Below are 13375 nucleotides of genomic sequence, written 5' to 3' on the forward strand. Positions count from 1 at the left end.
GGTCAGATATTCCTTTTCTAAGTATGAAAGGCCACCGACTTTATGTGGTTCACTTTCCACATTTTACAGATTCAGGCGAGTAGGCCCGAATTCTGTCATCAAGCCTTTTCCTGCCTTCTGCCTCTGAAAGCTCCAGTCTGAGCCTGCATCTGTGTCCATGAACTTTGTCCTACTCCCTGCGCGGCTAACGGTGCCTGATCCAGCCCGTCGCCTGCCAAAAACTGTATTTCACCTTCAAGATTATCTCCTCCGCCCCTCATCTGATGCATTCCTGTCTAGCAGTTTAGGTAAACATTCCTTCAGCTACCGTGCATAGGGCCAGGCCTCGCTGTCCTCATGCAAGTAATTCATAGACCCGTTACCATGGAATATTCCTACCCCCTCGCATCTAGTGTAGACACTTAGATGCTTGTACACGCACTAACAGTCAGTATAGAATAAGATTCTATCCTAAGAGACCTCTCTTTTTGGATAACACAGTTCTTTAAACATAGGATATTAGATATGATTTGGGATTAGGTTGACATAACCCCAGACTTCTGTCTCCACATATAGAGCTAAATGTCAAGTCCCCTTCACCCTCTAGTTGCACGTCAATCACACGTCATGCGGCTGCGCGCGCATCTCTGCCAAATATTTCTGCTGACATTGCAGGATTCTCTTATGGATCCACCCATTTGTGACATCATGTATAATGACGTTTTCTAGTTACGCCTATTCTAGTTACGCATGCATATTTTATTTTGTCTTATCAGTTGTTACGCCTACTGCATCTGTTTCACTGTAATGGCTTTTCTATAAAAATGATTACCTGTCAATAATGTATTGCCCTTCCTTCCTGAACTTTCGTGGTGATGGAATAGAATGCCTACAATTCGAATTGTATTCCTTTGTATAGGAATAAAGCCTTTTAAAACCTCTAATACCACGGATTCTGCCTCTTATATTTACTGAGTTATTCTTGATAGACTTTACCGCATAAAAATAGTACCGGTAATGAAATATTTACCACAGCCGGGAGATTGCCGACACGCCCCCAGCCTCAAAATGAGCGCTGGGTTAGCCTACACCAACCAATCCTGGAGCTGCTTGCATGCTGAAAACAGCATGAGAGAAGCTCCAGGATTGGTTGGATTTGCGTTCCAGCAGGCAGGAAGGGAAGTCTCACCCTTTCCTGCTCATGGACACCACCATCGCTGGGAGAGAAGTGCTGCACCGGGCGGGAGCTGCATCTATGGCGAGTTGTGTGCCGTTGCTATCTACCATATTTATGCATTGCTAGCCGCAATTGATATATTCCATGCAGTGACAGAGAGAGAAATAAATGGATACGTTTGTTTTACATGCAGGTAGAAGGTCATGTCTCTAGTGTGCTTTATTTCATGCAGTGACGCAGAAGGACAGAAGTCTTTAGTGAAGTCTATAATGTATACACGGATATATTGAGATGGATAGACGTGTTTGAGGCGTACTTAAATCTGTGTGTGACACAGTGAGATAGAAAGATTAAGTGTACGGCGATGTTCATATTCCATGCAGTGACACAGTGAGATAGAAGCGTATGGTATTGGTCATATTCCATGCAGTAACAGTGAAATTGAAGGTTAGAAGTGTATGGCAATGTTCATATTCCATGCAGTGACAGCGAGATAGAAGGATAGAAGGGTTTGGTAATGTTAATATTCCATGCAGTGACACAGTGAGATAGAAGCGTATGCTATTGTTCATATTCCATGCAGTGACAGCGAGATAGAAGGGTAGAAGTGTATGGTATTGGTCATATTCCATGCAGTGACAGCGAGATAGAAGGATGGAAGTGTATGGTGATGTTCATATTCCATGCAGTGACAGTGAGATAGAAGGATGGAAGTGTATGGTGATGTTCATATTCCATGCAGTGACAGTGAGATAGAAGGATAGAAGTGTATGGTGATGTTCATATTCCATGCAGTGCCACAGTGAGATAGAAGGGTGGAAGTGTATGGTGATGTTCATATTTCATGCAGTGACGCAGCGAGATAGGACAGAAGTATATGGTATTGGTCATATTCAATGCAGTGACCGTGAGAAGGAATGATAAAAGGGCATGGTAATGTTCATATTCCATGCAGTGACACCGTGAGATAGAAGCGTATGGTATAGTTCATACTCCATGCAGTGACAGTGAGATAGAAGGATAGAAGGGCATGGTAATGTTCAAATTCCATGCAGTGACACCGTGAGATAGAAGCGTATGGTATTGTACATATTCCATGCAGTGACAGTGAGATAGAAGGGTAGAAGTGTATGGTATTGGTCATATTCCATGCAGTGACAGCGAGATAGAAGGATAGAAGTGTATGGTAATGTTCATATTCCATGCAGTGACACCGTGAGATAGAAGCATATGGTATTGGTCATATTCCATGCAGTGACAGCGAGATAGAAGGATAGAAGTGTATGTTGATGTTCATATTCCATGCAGTGACACAGTGAGATAGAAGCGTATGGTACTGGTCATATTCCATGCAGTGACAGGGAGATAGAAGGATGGCAGTGTATGGTGATGTTCATATTCCATGCAGTGACAGCGAGATAGAAGGATAGAAGTGTATGGCGATGTTCATATTCCATGCAGTGACAGTGAGATGGAAGGACAGAAGGGCATGGTAATGTTCATATTCCATGCAGAGACAGTAAGATAGAAGGATGGAAGTGCATGGTGATGTTCGTATTCCATGCAGTGACACAGTGAGATAGAAGGATGAAGTATATGGTATTGGTCATATTCCATGCAGTGACACAGTGAGCTAGAAGGATGAAGTGTATGGTGATGTTCATACTCCATGCAATGACAGCGAGATAGAAGGATAGAAGGGCATGGTAATGTTCATATTCCATGCAGTGGCACCGTGAGATAGAAGCGTATGGTATTGGTCATATTCCATGCAGTGACAGCGAGATAGAAGGGTAGAAGTGTATGGTATTGGTCATATTCCATGCAGTGACAGCGAGATAGAAGGATAGAAGTGTATGGTAATGTTCATATTCCATGCAGTGACACCGTGAGATAGAAGCATATGGTATTGGTCATATTCCATGCAGTGACAGCGAGATAGAAGGATAGAAGTGTATGTTGATGTTCATATTCCATGCAGTGACACAGTGAGATAGAAGCGTATGGTACTGGTCATATTCCATGCAGTGACAGGGAGATAGAAGGATGGCAGTGTATGGTGATGTTCATATTCCATGCAGTGACAGCGAGATAGAAGGATAGAAGTGTATGGCGATGTTCATATTCCATGCAGTGACAGTGAGATGGAAGGACAGAAGGGCATGGTAATGTTCATATTCCATGCAGAGACAGTAAGATAGAAGGATGGAAGTGCATGGTGATGTTCGTATTCCATGCAGTGACACAGTGAGATAGAAGGATGAAGTATATGGTATTGGTCATATTCCATGCAGTGACACAGTGAGCTAGAAGGATGAAGTGTATGGTGATGTTCATACTCCATGCAATGACAGCGAGATAGAAGGATAGAAGGGCATGGTAATGTTCATATTCCATGCAGTGGCACCGTGAGATAGAAGCGTATGGTATTGGTCATATTCCATGCAGTGACAGCGAGATTGAAGGATAGAAGTGTATGGTATTGTTCATATTCCATTCAGTGACAGCAAGATAGAAGGGGAGAAAGGGTATGGTGATGTTTATATTACCTATAGTGGGAAAAAAAGGACGGACACATCACAGGTGTTCTTATTCCATGCAGTGAGATGGAAGGGGAGAAAGTGTGTGGCGATGATTATATTCGCTGCAGTGATGCAGTGGGATTAAAGGATCGACATCGCACGGGCATTCTTATTTCATGCAATGAGACATTGAGATGAAAGTGTGGGGTAATGTATATATTTGTTGCAGAGATGCAGTGAGGTAAAAGGATGAACATGTCCCAGGTGTTCTGTATTACATGCAGTAATGCAGTGAGATCGAGGGTTGTGGTGAGGTTTACATTCCATGCAGTGATACAGTGAAATAGAATTGAAGTGCATGGTGATGGTTATATTCCATGAAGTGACACAGTGAGATAGGAGTGAGAAGTCTCAGTTGTTCTTTATTTCATGCAGTGAAATAGAAGTATATGGCGATGCTTATATTACATGCAGAGATATATTAAGGTAGATGGTCACGTTCGAGGTGTCTTATTTCATACAGGGAGATGTAAATGTATGGTGATGATTATATATTTGTTTGTCACCCAGCCGCCAATAGTTTGTCAACAAACCGCTAAGCTTTCTATGTCTAGCATCGATTACTGCAGATCTAAATATCAGAACGTATTATATTAAGATGTGATGTTTTCAAGTCATATCATGTGCATCAATTCAAATTCAATGTAATGAAAATATCAGATTTATGTATTCTGCTTTGGTCTATGGATGTGACCAATTGTGGTTATTAATTCTGTTTCATGTATTTTTGTATATTTTTTATATATTAAAAAATTCAATCATGTGTATTTAAAAAAAAAGAAATAGAAATAAAATTCTAAATTGTATCTTCAATTTAGATGAATTACTCTTTCCTTGAGTTGACGTGTTTTACAGATCATATACACTGTGCCCGGTGTCCTTTCATTTTTTCCAAATGTGGTGATGATTATATTCCATGCAACGATATGTAAGGATGGATATGTCCAAGGTGTTCTTTATCCCATGCAGTGAGATTGAGGTGTGTGTGATATTTATATTCCATGCAGTGATATATCGAGATGACTGGGAATGTTCGAGGTGTTGTGTGTTCCACGCAGTGATGTAGTGAGATAGGACAGAAGTAAATGGTGATGTTTATATGCTGTGCAATGACATAGCGAGATGCAAGGATTCACATGTATAATGTGCCCTGTAGTCCAGGAAGTGATGCAGTGAAACAGGGTAAAAATGGATGGCATGTTTAGGTGCCATGTGTGGATGCAGTGTGGTAAGATGGATAAATGAGGGGATATTTCACGCTTAAACATGACATCAAGAAAATAAATTAAACTCCTACCTTGTTATTCATGGCTTCAGGCCCAGTCGACTCCACACTGACGCAGCTGCTTGTGTTCATCAATGATTCTTGATCGATGGAGCCATCTGGGCTGATAGAGTCATTATCAATAAAACAATCTGTGGGTAATGGTAAGAGCTGAATAGTGGAGTCTGTGCTGAGAGGCACTGCTTCCCCGGAGGAGACATCTGTGCTGAGGGGCGCTGCTCCATCAACAGATCGTACTGAGCTAATCTCCAGTTCATCAATGCAGCTTTCTGTATCAATTTTAGCTTTCTCATCAATAAAACTATGCGTGTTTATAGGAGCGGGCTCATCAGTTGGGCCGTCTGTGCTGAGAGGTGCTGCCTCATCCATGGAACTGTCTGTGCCGAGTGACACTGCCTCTTTCGTGAAACCGTATGTGCCGAGAGGCGCTACCTCATCCGTGCGGCCGTCTGTGCTGAGAGGGACTGCTTCATCAATGGATCGTACGGAGCTAATCTCCAGTTCCTTAATGCAGCTTTCTGTATCAATTGTAGTCTTCTCTTCAATAGGACTGTGTGTGTTTATAGGTGCTGCCTCATCGGTGGGGCCATCGGTGCTGAGAGGCGCCGCCTCATCGGTGGGGCCATCGGTGCTGAGAGGCGCCGCCTCATCCGTGGGGCCATCGGTGCTGAGAGGCGCCGCCTCATCCGTGGGGCCATCGGTGCTGAGAGGCGCCGCCTCATCCGTGGGGCAGTCGGTGCTGAGAGGCGCCGCCTCATCCGTGGGGCAGTCGGAGCTGAGAGGCGCCGCCTCATCCGTGGGGCCGTCGGAGCTGAGAGGCGCCGCCTCATCCGTGGGGCCGTCGGAGCTGAGAGGCGCCGCCTCATCCGTGGGGCCGTCGGAGCTGAGAGGCGCCGCCTCATCCGTGGGGCCGTCGGAGCTGAGAGGCGCCGCCTCATCCGTGGGGCCGTCGGTGCTGAGAGGCGCCGCCTCATCCGTGGGGCCGTCGGTGCTGAGAGGCGCCGCCTCATCCGTGGGGCCGTCGGTGCTGAGAGGCGCCGCCTCATCCGTGGGGCCGTCGGTGCTGAGAGGCGCCGCCTCATCCGTGGGGCCGTCGGTGCTGAGAGGCGCCGCCTCATCCATGGGGACGTCGGTGCTGAGAGGCACCGCCTCATCCATGGGGCCGTCTGTGCTGAGAGGCGCCGCCTCATCCGCGGAGCCGTCTGTGCTGAGAGGCGCCGCCTCATCCGCGGGGCCGTCTGTGCTGAGAGGCGCCGCCTCAGCCGCGGGGCCGTCTGTGCTGAGAGGCACCGCCTCAGCCGCGGGGCCGTCTGGGCTGAGAGGCGCCGCCTCAGCCGTGGGGCCGTCTGGGCTGAGAGGCGCCGCCTCAGCCGTGGGGCCGTCTGGGCTGAGAGGCGCCGCCTCATCCGTGGGGCCATCGGTGCTGAGAGGCGCCGCCTCATCCGTGGGGCCGTCGGTGCGGAGAGGCGCCGCCTCATCCGTGGGGCCGTCGGTGCTGAGAGGCGCCGCCTCATCCGTGGGGCCGTCGGTGCTGAGAGGCGCCGCCTCATCCGTGGGGCCGTCGGTGCTGAGAGGCGCCGCCTCATCCGTGGGGCCGTCGGTGCTGAGAGGCGCCGCCTCATCCGTGGGGCCGTCGGTGCTGAGAGGCGCCGCCTCATCCGTGGGGCCGTCGGTGCTGAGAGGCGCCGCCTCATCCGTGGGGCCGTCGGTGCTGAGAGGCGCCGCCTCATCCGTGGGGCCGTCGGTGCTGAGAGGCGCCGCCTCATCCGTGGGGCCGTCGGTGCTGAGAGGCGCCGCCTCATCCGTGGGGCCGTCGGTGCTGAGAGGCGCCGCCTCATCCGTGGGGCCGTCGGTGCTGAGAGGCGCCGCCTCATCCGTGGGGCCGTCGGTGCTGAGGGGCGCCGCCTCATCCATGGGGCCGTCGGTGCTGAGGGGCGCCGCCTCATCCATGGGGCCGTCGGTGCTGAGGGGCGCCGCCTCATCCATGGGGCCGTCGGTGCTGAGAGGCGCCGCCTCATCCGTGGGGCCGTCGGTGCTGAGAGGCGCCGCCTCATCCGTGGGGCCGTCGGTGCTGAGAGGCGCTGCCTCATCCGTGGGGCCGTCGGTGCTGAGAGGCGCTGCCTCTTCCATGGGGCCGTCGGTGCTGAGAGGCGCCGCCTCTTCAGTGGGGCCGTCTGTGCCGAGAGGTGCTGCTTCCCCAGCGGAGACGTCTGTGCTGAGAGGCGCTGCTCCATCAACGGATCGTACTGAGCTAATCTCCAGTTCATCAATGAAGCTTTCTGTATCAATTTTAACCTTCTGATCAATAAGACTGGGTGTGTTCATAGGCGCTACCTCATCTGTGGGGACATCTGTGCTGAGACACACTGCCTTAATGGAGACATTTGTGCTGAGAGGCACTGCGTTATCTATGAAGTAGTCTGTGCAGAGAGTCATTGGGTTATCAATGGAGCAGTTTGTGTTGAGAGACACTGGCTCATCAAGAGAACCATCAGTGCTGAGAGGCACTGCGTCAACTGAGAAGTCTGTGCTGAGAGGCATTGCCACAACAGAGCCATCTGTGCTGAGAGATATTGCCTCAATGGAGCTGCCTGTGCTGAGGTGCATTGCTTCAATGGGACCATCTGTACTTAAAGGCATTGCCTCAACTGAGTCCTCTGTGCTGAGAGACACTGCCTCTGTGGAGCAGTCTGTGCTGAGAGACATTGCCTCACGAATGGGGTCGACTGTAGTCATAGTTACTGCTTCAATTTTGTCGTCTGTGATTATAGGTACTGCTTCAATGGGGCACTCTATGCTGAGAGGCACTGCTTCAATAGAGTCATCAACACAGTGCTCTGTGTTGATGGACATTGCCTTGATTAACCAATCAGTGCCAATAGGGACTGCCTCATTACTGGAGCCATCTGTACCATTCGGTACTACCATATGAGTGAAGTTGTCAGAGCGGGCGGGCACTGCTTGATTCGAGGACTGGTCTGTACTCCTAGGGACTGATTCAAAGGAACTATCTGTGTTTATATGTAGAGCTTCATCAGTGGCATCCTCTGTGTCCTCTGTGCTGACAGGCACTGCCTCAAAAGAGCTGTCTGTGCTGATAGGTACTGCCTCAAAAGAGCTGTCCGTGCTGATAGGTGTTGATCCATCAATGGCGCGATCAGGAACAATGCACACCGCTTCATCAATGGAGCCATCTGTGTTGATAAGGACTGTTTCAAGGGAGCCATCTGTGTTGATGGACAATGCCTCATAAGTAGCATTGCCTGGGCTAATAGTTACAGTCTCAACTGTGTTGTTTGTGTTGAGAGGCACTGCCTTGTCAATGGATATGTCTGTACTAATAAGCACTGCCTCAGTGGAGCAATCTGTCTTGACATGCATTGCCTTATCATTGAAGACTTCTGTGCTGATGGGCATGACCTCGTCAATTGTGCAGTCTGTGCTGAGAGGCCCTGCTTCAATGGCTCCATCTGTGCAAAGAGGCCCTGCTTCAATGGCTCCATCTGTGCAAAGAGGCCCTGCTTCAATGGCTCCATCTGTGCAGAGAGGCGCTGCCTCAATGGCGCCGTCTGTGCAGAGAGGCGCTGCCTCAATGGCGCCGTCTGTGCAGAGAGGCGCTGCCTCAATGGCGCCGTCTGTGCAGAGAGGCGCTGCCTCAATGGCGCCGTCTGTGCAGAGAGGCGCTGCCTCAATGGCGCCGTCTGTGCAGAGAGGCGCTGCCTCAATGGCGCCGTCTGTGCAGAGAGGCGCTGCCTCAATGGTGCCGTCTGTGCAGAGAGGCGCTGCCTCAATGGTGCCGTCTGTGCAGAGGCGCGCTGCCTCAATGGCGCCGTCTGTTCCGAGGGGCGCTGCCTCAATGGCGCCGTCTGTTCCGAGGGGAGCTGCCTCAATGGCGCCGTCTGTTCCGAGGGGAGCTGCCTCAATGGCGCCGTCTGTTCCGAGGGGAGCTGCCTCAATGGCGCCGTCTGTTCCGAGGGGAGCCGCCTCAATGGCGCCGTCTGTTCCGAGGGGAGCCGCCTCAATGGCGCCGTCTGTTCCGAGGGGAGCCGCCTCAATGGCGCCGTCTGTTCCGAGGGGAGCCGCCTCAATGGCGCCGTCTGTTCCGAGGGGAGCCGCCTCAATGGCGCCGTCTGTTCCGAGGGGAGCTGCCTTGTCAATGGCGCCGTCTGTGCTGACAGGCGCTGCCTCGTCAATGGAGCCGTCTGTGCTGACAGGCGCTGCCTCGTCAATGGAGCCGTCTGTGCTTACAGGCGCTGCCTCGTCAATGGAGCCGTCTGTGCTTACAGGCGCTGCCTCGTCAATGGAGCCGTCTGTGCTTACAGGCGCTGCCTCGTCAATGGAGCCGTCTGTGCTTACAGGCGCTGCCTCGTCAATGGAGCCGTCTGTGCTTACAGGCGCTGCCTCGTCATTGGAGCCATCTGTGCTGACAGGCGCTGCCTCGTCATTGGAGCCGTCTGTGCTGACAGGCGCTGCCTCGTCATTGGAGCCGTCTGTGCTGACAGGCGCTGCCTTGTCATTGGAGCCGTCTGTGCTGACAGGCGCTGCCTCGTCATTGGAGCCGTCTGTGCTGACAGGCGCTGCCTCGTCATTGGAGCCGTCTGCGCTGACAGGCGCTGCCTCGTCATTGGAGCCGTCTGCGCTGACAGGCGCTGCCTCGTCATTGGAGCCGTCTGCGCTGACAGGCGCTGCCTCGTCATTGGAGCCGTCTGCGCTGACAGGCGCTGCCTCGTCATTGGAGCCGTCTGCGCTGACCGGCGCTGCCTCGTCAATGGAGCCGTCTGCGCTGACAGGCACTGCCTCTTCAATGGAGCCGTCTGTGCTGACAGGAACTGCCCCGTCAATGTAGCCATCTGTGCTGAGAGGTATTGGCTCGATGGAGCCATCTGTGTTAAGAGGGTCTGCCTCAATGGAGTCATCTGTGCTGAGGCACTCGACTTCATTAGTTGAACTGTCTGTGGTGATATGCACTGCCTCGTTATTGGAGTGATCTGCTCCGATTAGAGACTCCTGGTCAGAGTCTGGCACCATCTAAGGAGAAAGGAAGAAACAACAGACATGTTACCAAGATGCAGTGAACATTAGAGTAGTTTGTTGAATGCATTAGTAAGACCGATACACAGGCTGAGGGGTTGTTTGCACGTGTATAGCACCATAGGAGAATATAAATGTCTGGAGAGGAGCTTCATCTTGTGCATTGAATTACAAGCATTACAGGATGGTTGTTATTCTACAAGATAAAACACTATTTGTTAGAAATTGGGTTTCTGGTTGGCTGAGGTATGCACCCTGTCCCAAGTAGGAACCACAATTCTATTCAGGTGAAGTCAGATACACACAGTAAATTAACCTGTGCTCACCCTTTGGTAGCTTGGCACAGAGCAGTGAGGCTTAGCTTAAGAGGCAATGTGTAAAGAATTTGTGCAACACTTCAAACGGTAACAGTGAAAACACCACAAAAAGACTACATGGTTTAGAAAAATAAAGGTATAATTTTATACATAAAAAAAGACTAACATGACAAAAAACCAATAAGTGAAAGTCGAGATATGAATTTTTAAAGATAAAATGAAAAAATAGCACTTAGAAGCAGAAAGCGGTTAATGAGTTCATTGCTCACTCTAGACCGGGCAATAGTCAAGAGTTCAGGTGATCTAGATAGAGCATGGGCCGGATCCAGGACCCATGCAGGGTCCGCTTAGCAAATTACCTTAATCCTCTTCTCAAACAATGAGATGCGGGGTGAAGCAGAGTGATGTATGTGCCAATCCCGCAGTGGAGGATGCATTGATTTTATGTCAAGACAAGAGGCTAGCATTATGCTTTAATCTTTTATTTCCCACTTCTGAGCAGCACCATTGAAAAGCTCATGGAATCCTTAAACATCACAATCAAAAAAAAATCTTCAAGTCCATAAATATCATGTGACCACCATCTTCCTCCTCTTTTGTTTGCTGCTTCTGAGCGGATAAGTATTGGCTATTAAGTTGGTTTATTAGAAGTGCTTTTTGGTTGGACTGTTTTTAAATGAAGTTATTTTGAGTTGATACCCAATTTATGGGTGTATGTTTGAGTGCTGATTGTGTTTGTTTTAGAATATATGATATAATTCAAAATAACTTAATCTTAATCTTAAAATATACACGTATGATTAGGTATCTAGTTGTTTAGAGATTTACTTTTTAGCTTTAAGTATCCCTTTTGGAGGCCAAGCGGTAAGTTTTTAGAGTAAAAAAAAATAAAAAAAATAAAAAAAAGATAAATGTCAAGCGTGCGCACTTGTTTAGGACTTTAACGATCAAATTTTGCTTTGAAATACTGCTCGCGCTTACCGTGTCTTTGATTTCATGTTGGAGAGACACACACGAACAGTCTCGAGGCTCCCTAGCATCTGAATGCCTTGGGAGAGCGAACTTGCTGACGCGCGTGCTCTCCCATTGACTAACGCTGGGGCAGTTTTCTAAAGGATTGGAGCTTGCTTTGAAGAAGGCAGTTTTATTTCTAGTGCTTCGTTTCATGGGGACAACAGTTAAACAGCTCAGAGGAGCAGTCTTGATCTTTTTAAGAGGAGAATTAGCATAGGCTTTAAAATGAGTGTTAAAATGATATAGGAAAGGTATTGTGGAGTACTTTGGAATATATAAATAAATATTTTGAAATAAAAATGGAAAGTAGGAACGAAGGGCAACAGAAAATAATAAGAGATATTATAAATAAGGAGCTAAAAGAGGCAATTCAGTAGTCTGTTAAGCAGGCTCTAGGGAAAAGAAGAATTAATGAGGAAGAAGAGTATTTCTCGGTTTCTGAGGAACAGAATGAAAGAGGACCAGGAGGGAAATGTTTAACAAAAAGAAACATTTAAATGAGAAACAGGGTCAGAGTGGAGTCCCAAGCGGCTCAAATGGGAAAGGTATCCGACGCGATACACAAGGAAGCCAGTTTAACACTGGGAAGCAAGGGAGAGCATCAGGTGATGCATTTAACTACAGAGATGATGAGTTGGATGAGTACGTATTAGATATAGAGTACAAGGATGGCTTGGGAGAAGAGATTGAGATAGTGGAAGAGAGAAAAATAAGGATTCAGTTGTGGATCCTTTCGGGGAGTCTTTGTTCAGTCCCGAGGACATTAGACACCCTAGGGGTAAGAATTGGTGGGCACTTGATCATGTGGCAGACTAAATCAAGGCTAGAATTAGGAATCCTTTAGAGAAAGAGGAAAGACACGTTATGTGGGCAAAATGTTCAAGGCCTGTCATTGAGGAGAAAGTTACTACGACCCCCGATATTGACCCGGAGCTCATTATTTACCTAGTTAAAATGGGGAAGGATCCAAAGAAGGGCTTGGACAGGTCATTAAAGCAATGTCAGGACAAGGTGGTTGACATTTTGCGGCCTTTGGCTAAGATTTTTGATGCCATTGAGGAGGTTTACCTTAAAAATTTGGATCTGGATCTTTCTCTATTCCGTGGTTAGTGCCAGAGGGCAATCTTCTTTTGCTAATGCTGGCATCCTTTCTGAGAGAAGGAAGACTATCCTAATGAGGATTAACCCAAAGTTGGGTGACTTTGCCAATAAGGAGTCCAGCGATGAGGCACGCGGACTATTATTTGGCGAAGGTATGGTTAAGTCTTTAACTAAGTATGTGTGTACATTCACCAGTATGGATAAGGCACATTAATATAATGCGCAGGGTCTTGAACAGCAGTGGTTGTTATGGTCGGGCCGGTAGAAGAGGGCAAGGCACCCGCTGGGCAAATTTCAGAGCCCAATACCATAACCAAGGAAGTGGTTATGGGAGAGGACAAGGAAGTTCTAATTTTTTCCCTCAAAGAGGTTGAAGTCAGGCTCTCAGCATCCAAGGAAGAGGACAAAGTCAGAACCAGGGTGAGAATGAGGACTGGTACTTTTTCTATCCTGAAAGTGTAGGAGGAAGATTGAAATATTTCATGGACAAATGGAAGGAGATTACCCAGGATGCATGGGTTCTAGAAACTATAGAAGGGTTTCGAATAGATTTTGATTCCATCTCAATTCAGGTAAAGGAACCCCATGAGCTGCTATTTCAAGAGGAATTATTAATAGTAGAAAACGAGTTCTGTATGATGTTAGAGAAGGATGCAATTTTGCGAGTGAGGGAGGAAGAAAAAGGTTTTGCAAGTACTCTGTTCCTTGTAGAAAAGAAGGACAAAGGACAGAGACCGGTAATAAATCTAAGGAATTTGAACCAGTTTGTAACTCGTCATTTCAAGATGGAGGGTATTGACCTTTTGAGAGAAGTTCTGCAAGAAGGAGATTGGATGGTGAAAATGGATCTGAAGGAAGCGTATTTCACCATTCCAATAGTGAAAGAAAG

At 48.4% G+C, this 13375-nt stretch overlaps 1 protein-coding gene across 1 annotated transcript in view; it reads right to left on the reverse strand.

Moving 5' to 3' along the window:
• Positions 1–13375, reverse strand: part of LOC146859315 (uncharacterized) — a 135376-nt gene that overhangs the window by 47625 nt on the left and 74376 nt on the right. Inside the window, exon 2 of the mRNA XM_085647157.1 lies at positions 5036–10051. Coding sequence (XP_085503283.1) covers positions 5036–10051 — 5016 coding nt within the window. The remainder of the gene's footprint in view (positions 1–5035; positions 10052–13375) is intronic.

The sequence above is a fragment of the Triturus cristatus genome, chromosome 3_2 (genome assembly GCF_964204655.1).
Source record: "Triturus cristatus chromosome 3_2, aTriCri1.1, whole genome shotgun sequence".
Taxonomy (NCBI): Eukaryota; Metazoa; Chordata; class Amphibia; order Caudata; family Salamandridae; genus Triturus; species Triturus cristatus.